Genomic DNA, 19,133 nt, shown 5'->3' with positions numbered 1-19,133 from the left:
ATAAGCTATGTCTTTGACCATTCAAGTGTGATAAACATCTTATGAATAATGATTGCTTTATAATAATTATTGACCTAAGAATAAGGTAGTGTTTTTTTGAAATACGCCATTTCATTCCCCAGTGGTTAAGCTACAACATACGGCCGTAGCCATAAATTGACAAACTATAATTAAAGTAGGGAGTAAAATGATATTGACGCGCGTGTTTGAACATGTACCGTTTAAAAAAAAATAAAAAAAAATTCGGTTAGGTACATGTTCAAACACGCGCGTTAACATAATTTTACTCCCTACTTTAATTGTAGTTTGTCAATTTATGGCTACGGCCGTATGTTGTAGCTTAACCACTGGGGAATGACAAAAGAAATGGCGTATTTCAAAAAAACACTACCTTATTCTTAGGTCAATAATTATTATAAAGCAATCATTATTCATAAGATGTTTATCACACTTGAATGGTCAAAGACATAGCTTATAATAAGTATCTTTAGAATCATCTTCAAATGTGTTAATCTTGCCGATTTTTTGAATAATAAAATGCCTAATTCTAGTCAAATTTGGGATCACAGAGATTATCAATATAATTTTTTATCGTGAATATTTTACAAAAATTATCTCGTAATAAATTATACTAATGGTTTTATAAATGCGTTTAAAAATTAATAAATGTAAAAAATCTTAACACCACTGCACAGTTATGTACTGAAATATGACTATATTCTAAAACATTAGAGCGAGAGGTTTAAAAGAATACTATTTTATGTAACAAAAATACTTTATGCAGTCATCAAATGCTTAAAATAACTATAAAGGATAATAAGGCTTTAAAATTATATAAATAGATTATCTACAACGTTTAAGGAGTGTCCAGGATCATGGTTTGAAAATACAATAAAAACTCAATTTTGACCTTCGACGAGCATGTCCCCCCTTAAGGCCTGTTTTATTGTTAATGTTAAGTTATTTTATTGATACTGAAAGTAAAGTATAGACAGGGTATTGATATATTTATCATTAGATGTATTCAGTTGCTGCTAAGATAATACATGAAAGTCACCAGTTTCAAGATCATATTAGTGTGAATTCACACTGTACATGGCGTGTGATTGGGTATTATAATATACACCAGTTCAAGACAGGAATATTTCCAAACAAGTCACTACGGAGATAGGATTATAATGAATATCAGTTGTTTCATTATGAAATATGTAGTGTTTAGGTTGTCTTTTCAGCTGTGCCAAGTAAAAGTGAAATGAGGCCTCTATTTATAATATGTCCACAATAATTCATGTGTTACAAGAATAAATGATTAGTTTTAACATTGGTTTCTTACTTCCATTCCATTGTATTTACAAATTAGAACAATGTGTCCATTTTTATTAGACGATCAACGGTTAATTGCAATAAATATAAGCAAATAAAACTCCACATATCGCTATTTGTAACTATCACTTTCACAATCGGTAACCTCGATTATTACCGATTTACACGATTATACCATTCTTCATATTTTTCTTGATACTGATCCTAAAAGTGATTCTGAAGTACTTTGCCATTGTATAAATATTCATGAAATATCAAATTCAGCTCCGTTTGTCAGTTAAATATAATAATTAAACTGAAGCCTGATTTCAAATCAGCTGCCATTTTTTATATTTTGTGACTAACTTTAAAATAATTTTTTTTATTAAGTTTAATTATTGAAGTACATTTATTTCGCTATTTTCTTTTTCTAATTGTTTTGTGATTATCTCATAATGGCACAATACGGAGGGACGTTATTGACCTTGAAACTAACAGCTAGCTACATTTGTTTGTATCATTTTAATTTATGAGTTTCGGAAGTCTTCAAACTGAAAACTGGAAGTTTTCAAACATCTTTTTCATATAGTTTTTTTGGTGAGTTATGAAAGTTATAAATTATTACATATTGCATAAAATTACATATATAATGTGTATGTATTTTTACGATACGTGGACCTATCCGTTTTTGAAAACAGATGCCTCAAATTTTCAGGAAATGCAATAACTCATCTATGTGACATACAGTGTTTTGCCACATACCAAATTGGCATGGCGATAGCGTAGATAGAAATTCATAAGTACTAAAACTGCAATAAAAGTAATTTAGTTAAAAATAGCTTCTACAGTGATTATATTTGGAATGACTGATTGCCGTTTTCCTGCCCTGGACTGATATGTTGATGTGGTTAGATATTAATGTGGGTAATCAAAAAGTACGCACCATATAAACTCCCTGCAGTGAGAGCAGAATGTGGGCTGTCGGAGGAAGGTGGCCATGAACTTGTGGCCGTTGACTTGGTGCACCCTCCGGCGCATGGCCCCCCGCCTCCGGTTGAAGCCAGCCCGCTCTTTGAACTCCCGCCCCTTTTCCTTTTCGCCTCCGGACCCGCCGGTCCCCCCCTTGCCTTCGCCGCCTCCCCCGCTCCCGCAGCTGCCACCCGTCGACACCGAGCTCACGCTCGACGCCTGGGACGTCTCCGCTGAAATCATCAAACAACAGTTATGACTCAATGTTCAAAGAGAAGTAAATTACCATATTCACTCCTAAAACCTTCACGGATTGTAGCATTCACAGGTGGTTGTGGTCCGTGGTGAAATCTGCATTTTCACGTGACAATTGAACGTAAATTGATAAGTGGGAACCATATTTCAACCAAGCTGAACTCCTTTCTATTTTTACCGATTTAATAGTGAATCGTCATACGACTTGACAGTAACTATGGTGATAACAACTCGTATCGGTACATCAAACATGTTTCAAATTACAAGCGATTACATAGTTGATTGTCGTGATCACAGAGTGCTATTGTTTTAGTTTCTGAATTAAGTATAGTGTTTTCATCCAATTTTTTTTTTAAATGTGATAAAATGACGTTAATGAACTAACAAACTCACCCGACGCCATCTTGTTTACGATTATCGATTCAACTTAAATTGATATGTGGGAAAAATTTTTTTTCAACACTCAACAACATAGTTGAGCAACTAGAATTAACACGTGAGAATGCGGCATTACTGGTTAAGTAATTTAGATTTATTTCAAAATACGAATTAGAAAACACAAACAAAAAAGAAATTGTTATTGATAACACAAAAAAAACACAAATATGTTGTTTACCTTGTGAGTTCCATTTGAGGTCTATGCGAACGTGCAATCTTCCTTGTGGTTCCAAGTCCACCTGAAACAATAAATAATAAAAATTAAACAAACCACCAGAACATTAAAAACAAACACAAAACATTTTGAATATTGCAAACCCACTTCGTTTTGCAAAGCCACATATTTGTTTTTCAACGCTTTGCTGTAGATGTTTTCACGTTTTAAATAGTTCATCGTGATCGGTGATTGGAAGTACATTTTGGTCTCTCGATTTGACAGTACTTTCGGATTGGAGAATTAATTGCAAATGTCGCGACGATGTGAAACATATTTGTTTATTTCAAACAATTGACTTAAGATGAGGTGTTATCAGTTTATCTTTCCTATTTGCTGATAATAAAAGCATTAGAATGGAGAGCGGTGCACCGTATCATAAAAACTATGCTGGCTAGTTTTATTTTTATATAAATAGGTCTAAAGCCAGAATTTTTTTATCTTCTATGCCATGGGCATTAATGGATACAGCATGTGAAGAATAAAAGGAGCCTCTTACATGACCCTGGTCACAGACATCTCTTGTTTGTTCAATAGCATTTTGTATTATAGAGATGAATGTGGTTGATTTATATTGCAATAAGGGTCATTATTGTAAAACCCTTGTCTTTACAGCATTGATATCCTATTATCCTAACAAGGCTGCTTACATAATAACACATAATATATATAAAGTGCATTTTTATGTATATTATTTAAAAATGAACTCTACCAATATAGTATGGGTGATTGTTGAAAATTGACATTCATGCTTATGCCGGGTCCACACTGGCAACATGTCGCTGGCAACCTCGTTAAATTTTACAATAATTATCATAATTGCTTAAGAAATTTTACGATAATTATCATACTTATCGTAAAATTTGATGAGGTTGCCGGCAACATGTTGCCAGTGTGGACCCGGCATTAGACTTATTCTGCCAACAGATCCATTTTAATATTAAGGTAACTCTCTTCTGATATTGATATATTCCATATACATGATAGTGAACAATTTAAGGTGACGCATCAGTGAAACGCCAAATAATTTTCAACTGTACGCGCGACGAAATTTTGGACTCGCTGCCAATTAGTGAGAGAATGTTGACCCAGGAACACGTCACTTTGCTGCGTGATGGCGACGGGTCAATTAATTCTAAAATCATGTAAAGATGACTAAAAACGTTACCCATTTACTTTAAAAAGAAAACATGTCAATGAATATATTATTATTGTTACTAATAGAACAATAAACAGAACATAAAATGGACGTATGTTGGATTTATATGACAAATAATATTTCGTTTGACAGGCGTCATTTTCACCCGCCACCCGCAATCCGCGCATCGCCTAGCAACGATCTTTTTAGACCGTGCCTCAACTAATGCATGGCCTTAATCGAACATTGTTTTCAGGGCTTCCAACTGTCTTTTTTTTTCATATCGGTTTTCATTCTGGTTCAAGTAAAAAACTATATATCGGTTCGGTTCCGGTTTTTAGTTTAGCTCCAAGTGATTAATTTTTAAATGTTTTTATTTGTATTAAAAATTTTATGGTACTTGTATGATTGCCCGGTGCCACGCTCCAAAACCAATGGTTATGCAGCACCGCACGGCCGTAGCCATAAATTTAAAAAATAATATATTATAAATTATGAGAATTATATGTCAGGATGCATCACACTATACGCATATAATCTATCTATGACAACTGAAGTGGAGAGTAAGATCATGTTAACGCACGTGTTTGAATATGTACCGGACCGAAAAAAAAAGATTTTTTTTTTTCCAAGTTCGGTTCCAGTTTACGTTCATACAAAACCGGTTTTCGGTTTAGTTCCAGTTTGAAGCCCGGGTTGTTTCATAAATACTTAAAATAGAGTAGACTCCTTGATGTTTTTCCCGTATTTCTCACTTTTGTGAATGTGTTAATAATGTGTGAAAATAAATAAAAATTTAATGGAAACTTTTGATATTATTTCATTTTATTCTATCATTGACAACCTGCCACCATACAGGCAAATTAATAGACGAAAACTGTTGCATTCACGTAATGTTTTCGATTATTAGATGATTAGCAATGTACATGGGGTACATTGTTTATCTGCATATTAGTTTGCACGCTAATAATAGATTTACGATGGAATTATTTTTTATGATTCTACACTCAAAATAAATTTGATAAAATGTTTAAACAAGTATTTCCAGGAAAGAGTATGAATACTGTATATTATTTTTTTTAGGTATGGATTACCTCAGATAATTATAAATCTGGTCACTACAGATTGCGACACCCTGGATGCAATTGGATAAATTTATACATGGAGTGTTTTACAGCTGGGAGTACAATGATGATCACCCGGCATCAATGATAGCTTATGTCGTGATGGTTATGGTCCCCTACCTATCATTAAGTGTACGGCCAGGGTGGATGCGTTCGGCGGAGCGTCGAGCGGCGTGCGCAACTCAAACGTATAACCGTGCGTGAAAATGTTCGTAGACAATGTCTTTTTTTGGTTATATGTTTAAACGTTTGAGTTGCGCACGCTGCTCAACCCTCCGCCGAACGCGTCCACCTTGGCCGGGGCTTACGGTTTAAGACAGTTCTGCCAGGTGAAATTAAGAGTATTTTTAGTGATTTTTTGTATTATTCAATAAATTTACTTGAATTATTGAGTTATCGGCACTCGGCATCATATTATGATGCACTGATTATGACCCGCTTTTGTGGTAGCCAAGTAATATGCGACCCCTCGCCATATTGGATAAATAGCCATCAGGAAACATACTGAAAATAAAACTCTACACGTGAATTATTATTTAAGTATATCCAATATTGCACCAAATTGCATCGCGCAACCATATATTCTCAAATGTTAATTATGTGAAGAAAATTTTTTACTATTAGAGCCAAACTATCGTGGTGTGTGTTTATCTCAAATAGCTAGTCAGCCCCTCCCTTGTAGGGCCCATGCTTGAACGTTATAGTTGTGCAATTCTTTTGCACAAGTACACATGAGTTTTTGTATGATAGTATTGCACAAGTCTTTTGACTGTACAAGCAAAATGAAAATGTTTGAATTTCTATACTGCATACTTCCGCAGGTATAACTGAACATGTGTAGCAGAGACTTGCGCAAGTTTTAATCATTCGTGAGTAGTCATTGTCTTTAACTATTACATAACTTTTTTGGAGTCTGGTAATTTTAGACAAATTGCTTTTGGACAAAATAAAGGTCTAAAATATTGTTAGTCAATAGAATGAGATATCCAACATGGCGAAAAAAATAATTAAAATATGATATAGCGAGATCTCGGATGCAATGAGGAAACATTCGTTGACATTTTAGTTTATGATTTTCTCCTTACATTTATTCACTTTTATATCGAGCTCCTTATCGGATATACCGAGCTAAAATATGGTCAAAAATTTTCTTATAACTGTTAATGTGTGGATCGTTTCAACATTTCGTCCCTAAGCAATAAAATTAGAGCGGACATGATGCCGCCGGGTCAGATAACGTTTATGACACTAGTTAAGTGTTAACTACCTACCTAATTGGTGTTTTCGCCGACAAGAGACAAGATTCAAAAAGTCACCACGCATATGGTTGAAAAAAAAATCCAAGGTTTGTGAAGTAAGTAGGTACCTACCAGCGTTCATTACAATAAACAACTTCTTTTGTAGTTTATGAATGCCATGCTTGTTTCGGGGAAAAATTCTAATTGTGTTGTTGTTCGAGTTGATCCATTTCAAACGACCACTGTGAGCTCCTTTGTGTTTGTGTTAAAAACCGATAGCCGATGGATCAGCGCGAACGTCGCTACGAGCATTGCATGTAAGGATCGTAGCTACGTCCATAGGACAAATTCGCGTTACATTACACTACCGTGGCAGACTCTGGGTGATGCAATACAAATCAAGTGGTACTCAACGCAGGCTTCTTCACGGTTAATTTGAACACATATATAAATAGGATTGATCAATGCTTCCTCTTCAAAATCTCAATGAAATCATATAGTACAACATGTTACACACAGCGGTACACGATTTTTACATTCTCATAGTTCAATTCCAATGGTATGACATAATGATAATATATGATGGTGAAGTGTGATAGACCACGATTCATCCTTCAATCGGATCATGCCGGATCGACATGCCTGATCTACAATATCCTCATATATAACAAAAGGGTCTAATTAGATCACTGGGTGTAGGTACTTCTATGTACCTTTGTACCTTTTATGATTTTTGTATGTAATTTTTTTATTATGCTGTTTTTTGTATAAATATTGTCACTCAATTTCTTTGTTTTTTCATGTCATGTGAATGTCTTGAATTTATAATTTGTAATGTTACTGTAATGTAACGGACTATAATGCCGTGGGTCCCAGGTTCGAATTTTGGGTCTGGCAAGTACACATTGTTTTTCAATTTGTGTGTGTCAGGGTATGGACCCAATAGGTTGAGCAATTGGCTGACATCCATTATTTGCCAGACCCAGAATGTGAATCTCGTACCCATGACATTATAAGCCATGGAATGATATATTTATTCAGACTCGTATCTGGAAAATTGTACGTACACAGTTTGCCATATCATAATTCACGATGAGATGTTGTATCGGAAACATAATATGGCCGTATAGAATTGAGAAAAAATTCTTGTCTACATAAAACTACATCAAGTTGTACCAATCAAATTGGTGTTCTTGTTGAATCTAATAAAATTGGAATATTACTGTCTTCAAACTAAATTAATATACGAGTATAATATTATAATTAGATAAATCAAAGTTCAAAACATTAATTAAATACTATACAGACGAGAACAGAATGTACACATCTGCAGTAATCAGTCACAGTTCTCAGATAAGGACCAACAGTTTGTTGATAATGATGTTTGAACAACATTAAAACAACTCTACACGGCTCAGTTTTACAAAATCTGTCGACATTTTAAGAGAACTGTACAAATAGTTCAAGGCAACAATCGTGTGGAATATTGAAAACTAATGAAAACAAGCAACTGAAAGTGCCACCAGTTTGTGTTTTATTTTCTATTATTTTAGTAAATAAAATAATATGCAGTGTCTTGGTGAATATGCACAAATCAATACTTGTGAAATCATAGTAATGGCATAAAAAAAAAGGTTTCACATCGAGATCCAAGCGGGTAAATTGTTTAATTTATATCTTACGGCAACTTTGTTTTTACGAGAAATGGATGTCAGCCACTTGCTCAACCTATTCTTTTAATATTACCGAGGTCCCGATGTATGGGAAGCAAATGGGATACAAGTCATCAACCCAAATTTCATACCAAGGTTGAATTCCATTAGTCGTTTAATATGGTACCAAGAGTCAAGATTCGTTTGAAATTTCACTCAGATCAGGAAACTAGGCTTGTGGTTCAATTGGTAACATACAGAATGACAAAAGATTTTTGTAATGGAGGTCTTCTAGAGAGGAAACTCTTCATATATATGATATAAAAAGATAAGCTAAAATCTGCTGTGTTTTTCTGTCACGCTCAATGTCCGCATACTTTCCATATACCTACCTAGAGAGTTGAAATTTGATCTGATACACAGGTAGTAATGGGGTGACTGCGCCGAATGATATTTCACAGTAACAAACGATATAGCATCAGAGTAGCAAGTAATGTTAAAGCGATATAGATAATATAGTAGTGATATATCTTACCCAGAAGTCTGGTGCCTCCTTGTCCCTGTGCATGAGGTCCTCGAAGGGTATATTGCAGTTGGCGACAAAGTCATCAGGGGGTATGGCCGCATCGTGGAAAACAGTGAGCCCCAGGCTAACAATAAAAATGTTCAGAATTAAGAAAATATTCCCAACATTTCTCAACACCCGAGAACTATGAAAGTTTATTATCTTTGGTCAAACGATTGTATTTGCCTTCAGACTGGTGTGTCACAGTTTCTTATCCTGTTAGCTGAGTAAAATTCACAGGATGTTTTTTCAAAATATTGAATGGACGAAGGTTGTTAATAATAAAAGGACACCGTGCCCCATACATTACTTTACACTTCCCGAGTCCGCTCATATTAATTTTATTCTATCATAAACAGATAAAGCTAAACGAGATTAAAAACTGAACTATACCTGCATTGTAATAAAGGTGATTCTTAGATTTTTGTCAGGTGTCTTTGACCTATTCTGGAAAACGTGTCCACCATAGTTAATATACAGAAAATGAAATAGTTGGCCATTAAATTTGATCTAATCTGAGAGTCATCAATTTGTTACACTACTATACAACTAGCATACTAAAACTTGTCTCATTTTCAATCGATCTATGCTCCATGCTTGGTGTTCACATTAGTGTAGGAATCAGTGGCGAAGGGTGGAGGTAGGCTGTTAAGATCCGCCATAAACAGTGCACATTAAACTTTTTCAGACATACATATTTGTTTTCATTGCAATAAGACTACAATTTACAGATAGTGTTAGTTAGTTTTTAAAATTCAAGTAAACCCTGAGAAACCAAGCCATAATAGATAATAGACAAAAAATACATGTCTATCTATAAAATATCTAAAATTATGCAATTAAATCATACATAACTTTGAATATTTTATAAATAGAATGATATTTTTTATTTATTATAGTTTGGTTTAGGCAGGGCTTAATGAATTAAAAAAATTAACCAACAATATGTGTAATATGTATTTTTAATCCAATGAAAACAAATAACTATGAATGAAAAAGTGTGCACAATTTTGTCGTATTGCCCAAATTGGACCAAAACTATTATGGTTTCGTTTAGGCTGAGTTTAATTGATTTTTAAAAACTAACTAACACCATCTGTAAATTGTAGTCTTAGTTCAATAAAATCAAATAAATATGAGTAAAAAAGTTTAGTGTGCACTATTTATAGCGAATCTTAACAGCCTACCCCCACCCTTCGCCACTGGTAGGAATATCGTATGGGATAGTGTATACTATCAATGGTTTGGATCAATGATGTGGGCCCCAAACATCGTAAAGTCTGTTAGGAAACGGCCACACTGTGGTCATGCATTATTTTTCTCCGTTTTAGAGTGATGATGGCGATTTATCAATAGTATTGGGATTCGCGTTCCTGGTGGGACTTCATTCTTCAAAGTAAACATTCAATTCGTCGTTTTATTAAGATATCCACCATGGGTTGGTACACTGAAATGGTGTTGATAGATTATACGACAATTAAAATCATTCTCTTAATTGTCATCCCCTCATGACTGAAAATCGTGATCATTCTAGAATAGTTTCTCTCTCTTTCTGGATTGGCATTCTCAACTTCCCCTATTCTTTTATAATAATAAGTAGTAGATAGCGTTAAGTTTCAGTTTGTTTTTCATTTAAAATCTGACATGGTCTTATCTTCACAACTCGGCTTCCGCACTTGGGTGCTCTTTTGCGGGGCCATTCTATGCGGCTCTGATCTTCATCTACGCCGTCAGCCTACCACTCTTCTAAACCCCCGCCCTTTTCCTCTGGGATTCTTTCAAATGAGCTACCCATTGCAGTCTTTGTAACTCAATTAAATATCTCAGTTAATTTCTTAATTCAAAACTGCTAATTTAGTTTTGAAAGATGTTATAGTGCTATATTATAGTGTTGGCAAATTTCTCAATTACAAATTTACCATTCCAGAGATCGGCGGCGGGTGTTCATTGATGGTATTATTATTATTTGGCACTCGGCCAATTTGATAATGCTTGTTTGTGGCTATTGTTGAGTAATCAAACGGTCACATGTACGGATTGATGCGGACGCAACTGACTGACTTGAGAAATGCTCCATAAGAGATTTCAATTCTAGAAGAAGACAAACTATGAAATCGGCGATTGTCAGAATGAGCAATATCAGATCCGCAAAAGATAAAATACTATATGAGGGGTTAATAAATGTGCACGTAAGCCACTCAGTTTACACCGGTAGAGATTTGGTCAAGCGGTGACACCCCTTGCCTATCTAACATGTAATTGGTGATATCGATCTAAAATTTTCGCTGATCGATTTCCTCGCAGTTGGTTTCCAAATAGACATATAAAAAAAGACATATGCCATCAATCTAATTTTTGAGATAATGAAAGGCAAATATTTTAAAACTTCACACCTCGCCACACCGCCTCCTATGGAATTTCTGCCTTAGACCTATATTCCAGTTGCGACTGCAAATTCTTTTGCTATATTTGTACGTATTTCCATTAGCAAGATTGCGACTGCCATAAGATTATATCATAATAACATCAAATTATTTTTGACTCAGCCCCATTGAGACACGCATTATTATCAGTATCGTGACTAAGAGCTCTAAATTAATGTCCGCTCTTAAGATGGAGGATTTGGACACTACCCAGAGGCTCCAAACATTCCTTTCGCTTGGCAATGGTCATGCCAACATCCTGTAAATCCATTGATTACATCTAGTAGATGGAATTTAGAATCTCTTTGGCTCGAAGAAACGACAGGCAGGGTTGGAATTTATAATATGTAATGGAGTCAGGTTAGTGCATGGTCTACTTTATTATCTCTACATTACTGATAAAGTAATAAGACTGCACACCTAGTATCTGCTTGCAAACATCTGGTTTTGAAGCCCAGCAAAATATCATGACTAGCTACTGTAAAACAGCACTGACTATACAATCATTGTATAGGCGGCATTTCGTTCAATATAATTGAGAATCCCAGACATTCTGCACTGAACTGAATGCTGCTCCAGCCATTCCCATTGAGGTATCATCTTTAACATGATGCTGATTTTGGTAAATGGACGCAGGTTGTTTACAACATTGTATGCGACAACATTTTTTTCTCATTTCACGTCTAAGTCAAATAGTTATCATTAATCCTTTCAATTTGTTAAAAGTCTCTTAAACGGTACCGGGAGACCGAACAGACACCTCTGATAGGATGTAAAAAACATCATTAATTTATTTCACAATGGTTGTTCAGTAAAAACTGTTTACAAGTTTAGATGAAAAGTTGCAAACAAATAAGCACCTAATATTTCCAAAAATCGGCTACATTTTATTGTATTGTAAAGGCAACATCATAACATGACCATTCTGTGTATTATTATGATTCTAGTAGATACGTGACATCCCATACTTATCAATGATTATGATTGATAAAATATAGGGTCATCATCTATTTGGGTCATATTATACCTATCCAAATAGATGGTAGGTAATTTATTTATTTATTTATAAGAGCTGCAAGAATATTACATGTAATACCAAGAACACATATATTGGTGGACAGGCTAAGTGGGGTATCTTAACAAAGTGTTTACGACGATTCGTTGGTACAATTATATCACATTGTAAATAAGGTTCGATAGTTCGTTTGAATAACAAGAGTGGGGCAAGTGAGACAAACCAATTCGAACAGCAATAGCGACTGTAGACTATATACAAATTATGTGCAAGTGCAATATACAAATGTAGCAAATTATAAAATGGTTTGTAAACTTTTGGCAGTACACTTTTTTTGAAACTCAACACAATATGTACACGCGTCTTCCAAAGATTGATATCCAATTAAATGTAGTTTGGACAGGCTACATCGTGAAAATTGAATAAAAATAAACAATCTGCGGGACCATATGCTGTTACTACCGGTAAAAATATTCCAGCAAATATGTCCAAACATGCTTGTGTGTTTATCAAAGCATTTCCCATAAAAAAACAGTATGAACGAAGATTTTGAATAAAAGATAAATTTTCATATACTCAAAGAACGTTTCAACAGTATTAAACAGTATTTATAGATTGTTCATTTATTTGCAAGTAGACGTATGTAGGTCTGAACTCGACTTTACATTCACTGTGGTGTCATTATAGCAATTTTCTCAATCCTGGACATAAGCAAATATTTGAATCTTTCCCACCCAGCGGATTTGAACCTGTGACACAACAATCGAAAGTGTAAACCGGTGACATTCACTTTGCAATGGGTGGGTAGGTAAATATTAATTATCAATAAAAGCAAACAACAAATCGCCAACATTTTTTAAATTTAGCTAGGTCTAGGTTTTCTAATAACAATTTTTTTTTTGGTAATATAATTCGATGTGGACATTAGCTGCCTCCCAAAATGGTTTCTTACACCCATCCTGTGCATTACCAATAATCTCATTAACGTTATTAATACCCACAGCATAGCTTTTCACCTCACAAAATCGAATATCATTGTGTCTTTCCTTCTACGGATTGTGCGATAACTTTCTTAATCGTTTACTTCCAGTGGATGGAAAGAAATGATATTTGGTGATAGCTACGCTTTATCCATAAATGTATAGGTACAGTAAATTCGCAGAAAATTTACCAGTGCTGTTTTTTCCATTTGTTTGTTTACTTAATGCCACTGCATTATTCAGGAATGCATACAAATAAAAATTCACAAGATTATGTTAAACTTGAATTATTAAAAATTCTAAAAGAGAATGCAATGCACGTTTGTAAACATGATTCATGTTGTACCAAAGTGACATCATAGAGGTTATTAATTTTTTCCGACCATGTCTGATCCTAATAAGATTATATGGGCCTCCACAGAGTGGAGGTATGTACGAGGGTGGGTCAATAATTCCTTAGAAAAAAGCATTAAAACAGTTTTTATTTTTGTATTTTTTTTTTATTTCTCAACATAATCTCCTTGGAGCTCAATACACTTGGTTAACTTGGTTAGACGTTTCTCAATATTTTTTAAACCGTCAGAAAAATAAGTTTTCGGAAGGTCCTCAAAATAAGCATTTGTCCGATCGATTTCTTCATTTGAAAAAAAACGTTGTCCACTTAGCCATTTTTTTAAGTTTGGGAAAAGGAAAAAGTCACTGGGGGGGCTAAATCTGGCGAATACGGTGGGTGGTCGACCAATTCGAACTTCAATTCTTCAATTTTAGCCATTGATCGTAAACATGTGTGAACACGGGCATTGTCCTGATGAAAGAGGATTTTTTTCCTGTTTAAATGAGGCCGTTTTTCTTCAATTTTGTTTTTTAGCTGGTCCAATAAAGATGCATAATAATCCCCTGTTATTTTTTTTCCTTTTTCCAAATAGTCAACGAAAATAATTTCACGTGCATCCCAAAATACAGTAGCCATAACCTTACCAGCTGATTTTACGGTTTTCGCCTTCTTTGGACATGGTTTGCCTTCGCAATCCACTGCTTTGACTGTTCTTTCGTCTCGGGAGTATAGTGGTGTATCCATGTTTCATCTACAGTCACAAAGCGACGAAAAAATTCATCCGGATTGCGTTGCATGAGCGACAACAGGGCTCTAGAGGCCACCACCCTATTGCGTTTATTGTCGACTGTGAGCAAACGCGGCACCCATCTTGCAGAAATATTTTTCATGCCCAATTTGTCATGTAAAATAGAAATGACGCTACCTTTTGAGATCCCTGTAACCTCAATTATCTCACTCAACTTTAATCTTCGGTCACTTAACACCATATCGTGGATTTTATTGATCATTTCTGGTGTAGTCATCTCTACAGGACGTCCTGAGCGTGGTTCATCCTTTGTTGATGTACGACCACGTTTAAATTCATTTAACCAGTTATAAATAGTTGCAAGTGAAGGAGCAGATATGCCGTGAACTAAATCCAACTCATTTTTTATTTCCTTTGCTGTTAACCCTTTTATATTAAAATGTTTAATAACAGCTCTAAACTCAATTTTCTCCATTTTCCATTTTTCCATTTTCCACAAGCAAATTTTTTTTTTAAATGTACGAGAAACACACAACAACCCGACCAATCTGATTGAAACTTCGCAGCATACTGAATCGGTAGTGCCGCTGCATGAAAACAAACCGCTTACAGTACTAGTCGCGCCACCTGTCGGCTTTTCTAAGGACTTATTGACCCACCCTCGTATTAACAGATTTTGTTTATACGCAAAATGGATGTTTGCTTAAAATTGGATAGCCACTTGCTCAATCTATTAGGTCCATACCCTGACTCAAAAAACCAACACAAATTTTAAAAAAATATAAATGTATTTGCCAGACCTAGGATTCTAGCCTGATGACCCATGACGCTATAAGCCGACACTTAAGCCGCGTGGCCATCGTGGGATTAATTTTTTTGACATGCGGTAATTTTGCATAGTAATATATTATTGAACAACTACGGCAAAATTTGATTCCAATTAATTTTGGCCATGTTTGAATGCCCATCGCAACATATTGCAGTGAGTAGGTAATAGTTTTTTTTTTAATAAGCTTGTGAAACAGTCAGGTTCGGAATAGGCAAAATGGCACGTACAAAAATTTTGATATCACGTGGATTCATCTTTCCGTACCCCTGTATATGTTTAAGCTGGCAACACTACCATCGACATTTGTCATCATTGGAGGTAATGTTTATTATTGTTTACAATTAGACCCAGCTGATGATCACCGTAGCAAGTGAAAAACTTTTTTAAAATTTTTTTCCCCCCATTAAAAATTGCTGGGCACTTCAGACAGCTGATAAATAATATTTGGGAAATTTTGGCAAACGTACGTAAAAAGGTTTGCCATCACTGATCTAATAGCACCCTGCAACTGAATTTCAATAATAAAACTTAGGTACCGCAATCGACTGACTTTTAGTATATTTTGTAGGTTGGGTGTAAAGTTTAATAATTTTGATGTATGGGGGCAATCAGGGCAACCCATTGGTATAAGGCGGTGTGCAGCTAACTTCACAGAAGACCAAACTGACAGTACGATTTTGGTGCATAATAGCGCCTGTACACGTGCATGGAATTACTGTCGGCAATAGTGCTTATTTTAAATGATCGTGACAATAACTGTTTACACGTAAAAGTGCTGTCTCTCCAATCACATTCTTCAAGAGTAAGCGAGACGCGATGTTGTCATTTTATAGTACTATTTGACAGGACGTATTGAAAATTGGTTAACCTCAAACGAGTAGTTCATTTTTTTACCGGCAGGTCCGCTATTATCGTTTTACTGCGCAGGCGCAGATCTTACTTGCGCATAAAAAATCAGCACAATTCAGCAGCTTCCAAACTTGTTTGATTCATGCACGCAATATTGCCAACTGCAGGATAATACATGTTCCCCCATACATTTTCTTATGTGCACAGTAAATCTATGCACATGTAAACGGGGTGTACGGACTATTCCATAGAAATAAAATGTCACTGTCTTCACAATTGTTAATGTTGGGAATAAGTTTAATTACTTTCGAAAATTAGTGGTATGTCTATATAACAAACAACACTTTATGTTTATTTAATATAAATCTGAGACAGTGTTTTATTTATTCAATTTTAATTACTAATAAACTGTCATTGGCACTGTTATAAAAGTATGTAGTCAACAATTCAAATATTCCTTAAAAATCAAAAGACTTTTCGTTACAATAACAAAAGTATAGGTTTCTCTATCACGGATAAGCATTGCACCTACATACGATTTATGTTGTGAAGTTTTTATGATTACTTAAATATAATTGTTCAAGATAACTTGACTGAATGGAAATGACATAAACATTTAATGGTTTGTAAAAATATGATAGTCAATTTAGATAAATACCTCGTTACATTATGGACATCATGTACGAAATACTCGTTCCAAACAGGGTCGAATGTTTTAGGCTTAGTTGACGATCTATCCAAATGATGGTCATCAGCGTCGATTGATACATACGGGTCTATCGGTTGATCATCTAAAATTCAATCGCAAACGAAATCCTTCAATGAGCAATTAGCTTAAACAGATTTAGAATAGTGTATATTTACAAAATACCAACGCTAAATATGTCCAGACGAAATATGTCGAACTTCAAATGAATAAAATGCATTTGACGCGCGGGACGTAAAGAAAACAACACTTAATCAATTATCCTCAGTTAGATTGCGGTATTAACTATTAAGCGGGTGTTGTTGTGAGATATTGCGAGCATATGATTACCTGGCTTGCCAAATGTCATGTTGTGCCGTTTTTGAAAATCCGTCGGCCTAAGGCCCGTGGCTTCGCACACTTTAACGCGAACCGTGCCGCTGAACATTATTATATCAGCCTTACACTACTTTTTAACTAATAATTACACCCCGCACGGTCACTTTGTGCCGATTTTCGGGCCCAAAATCATTGGGAAATGATAAAAAATGAAAGAAAACTTAAATCGACTCCATGACAGCCATGAAGATCGGCCATGGGTTCCACTGATTCGCGACAGAATCCATACGACCTACAAAATCTATTTATATTTCCACTCAACCAATGACGCTATGGAGAAAATTCGAAAATGGTTTATGCCTGGAAAATTTTTGTTAACGAAAAGGAAATTGAAGAAAATCTTTTGAATGTCAAAGATTTTATCTGAAACTTGATTTTTTTGACACTAGTGAGTAGGTACTAGGTACCTATATAAGATCGATTTTTTGACATTTTGAAAATCGAACCAAAAGTGATAAAATCATTCTAAAAAAATGTTATAAAAATTGTTGTAGGTAAATAAATTTATTCTTTAATCATATTTAAAACGCGAACGAAACAATCGAATTATTTTTTTAAAGCTTGCTTAACGATTAAAATATTGTAGGCATACCTATTTATGTTGAAAAAAGTAAAATAAGTTTCATAGGTAGGTACATAATCCCAACCTCTTTGCTATAATCAAACAAAAATTGGACAAAAAACACCCAAATACATTTGTAAAATTTATGAAAAAAAATATAGGGTTCAAAACTTTAAGTTAAATTATTTTTCGTTTGAATAATTAGAGGTTTTTCCGTTGCAGTTTTTGTAGATCTATTACTACGTATTTTTGGTTTACTGGCAAGGACTAGATTTTAGCTGTCAAAATCTTTCGTTCTCGTTTGGCGAGGGCGATTTGAATAGCATATTATTGTACGCGCCGAAAGCAAATTTCTGAGCTCTGAAGTGAATGGCACAGAAAAAAACATAAACTAGTATTGAAAAATATGCCAGTATTGATGATCTATATATCATAATATTGGCACAAATGGCAATATGCTTCACATCAAATGGAGTTTTTTCAACCTGATGTATTCTTCAAAGAATTTTTACATATTATTGCATTAGATTAAAGATTAAATTAAGAAAAATACGATTAATGTTAATCGTGATATAGGTATGTTAATAATTTAGTATCGTGATATTTTATTTTATAACAATGTAGGTACTAAAAGTAAATGTCAAAACGTGATAATATTATCTAGGTAGTACTTGTAATCCATGAAACACAAACTGTACCTACATTAATTATATCAGTTGGTAATAATATGACATATATGAATTCTTAATAACGGTAAGTAATTAAATAGTTTTAACGAAAGACATTTTTTGAGAATGAACTGGAAGCAATATCTCGTATTAAAGAATTTTGTCCATGACCAATCAAGTGATAATGGATGTTATTTGTATGTATGGTATAATACCTCTAACATTATTTTAGAGATGTCAATATAATATATGAAGTGTGTTTTTACAACAGTAAATCCATGGTAGCTTGGTTGATAAAATGGTTATTTCTGAAGCCGTGGGAATTTTATATAATTTTAATAATTTTTGTGGAGGACAAAATGTATCTGTTTACAATGTCGATATCTAGATGCGTCTGTCCGCCAAAATCATGCTTTCCCTTTCGACCGGTCTCAGTGAAAAAGCGCTTTTGGATATCGCTGTAAGCGCAAAAGCACTTTAGCGCTGCAAGCGATCTCTCACCACAAAAGCAGTGTACAACTGCGTCGTTGCCTTTTTTTTGACATTCGGACAAACAACGTTGCCAGGTTTTTTTATTTTCTCGTAATCGACCATTACGATGCGTCAGCTCGGAATGGTTCAGGCCTCTTTAGACCCCCAGGAGATATCCCCAAATGGGGACCATTCGGGGGTATAACACTAACCTAATATTAGTGTCTGATAATGATGCATAGAAATGTATGAAAGTATCAAACTTTAAATTAACA

General features: G+C 34.6%; 1 protein-coding gene across 3 annotated transcripts in view; it reads right to left on the bottom strand.

Annotated features, from left to right (window-relative positions):
• Window positions 1-17,382, bottom strand: part of Pkc98E (Protein kinase C) — a 43,435-nt gene extending 26,053 nt beyond the window's left edge. For 2 of the 3 annotated variants that reach the window (XM_085948401.1, XM_085948400.1), the window contains exons 1-5: window positions 17,110-17,382; window positions 16,732-16,864; window positions 8,866-8,980; window positions 3,143-3,203; window positions 2,246-2,504 (exon numbers count right to left, since the gene is read on the bottom strand). In XM_085948401.1, coding sequence (XP_085804527.1) covers window positions 2,246-2,504; window positions 3,143-3,203; window positions 8,866-8,980; window positions 16,732-16,864; window positions 17,110-17,206 — 665 coding nt within the window. In that variant the 5' untranslated portion in view covers window positions 17,207-17,382. Of the gene's footprint in view, window positions 1-2,245; window positions 2,505-3,142; window positions 3,204-3,286; window positions 3,530-8,865; window positions 8,981-16,731; window positions 16,865-17,109 lie in introns of those variants that run through there. The other variant, XM_085948403.1, reaches the window with a different exon arrangement.
• Between the last annotated feature and the right edge of the window lie 1,751 nt (window positions 17,383-19,133).

Source organism: Rhyacophila brunnea, unplaced genomic scaffold (assembly GCF_057557595.1).
Source record: "Rhyacophila brunnea isolate RB1 unplaced genomic scaffold, BYU_Rbru_1.0 scaffold_20, whole genome shotgun sequence".
NCBI lineage: Eukaryota > Metazoa > Arthropoda > Insecta > Trichoptera > Rhyacophilidae > Rhyacophila > Rhyacophila brunnea.
The sequence above is the reverse complement of the archived record's forward strand: the minus strand, read 5'-3'. Positions and strand labels throughout refer to the sequence as shown.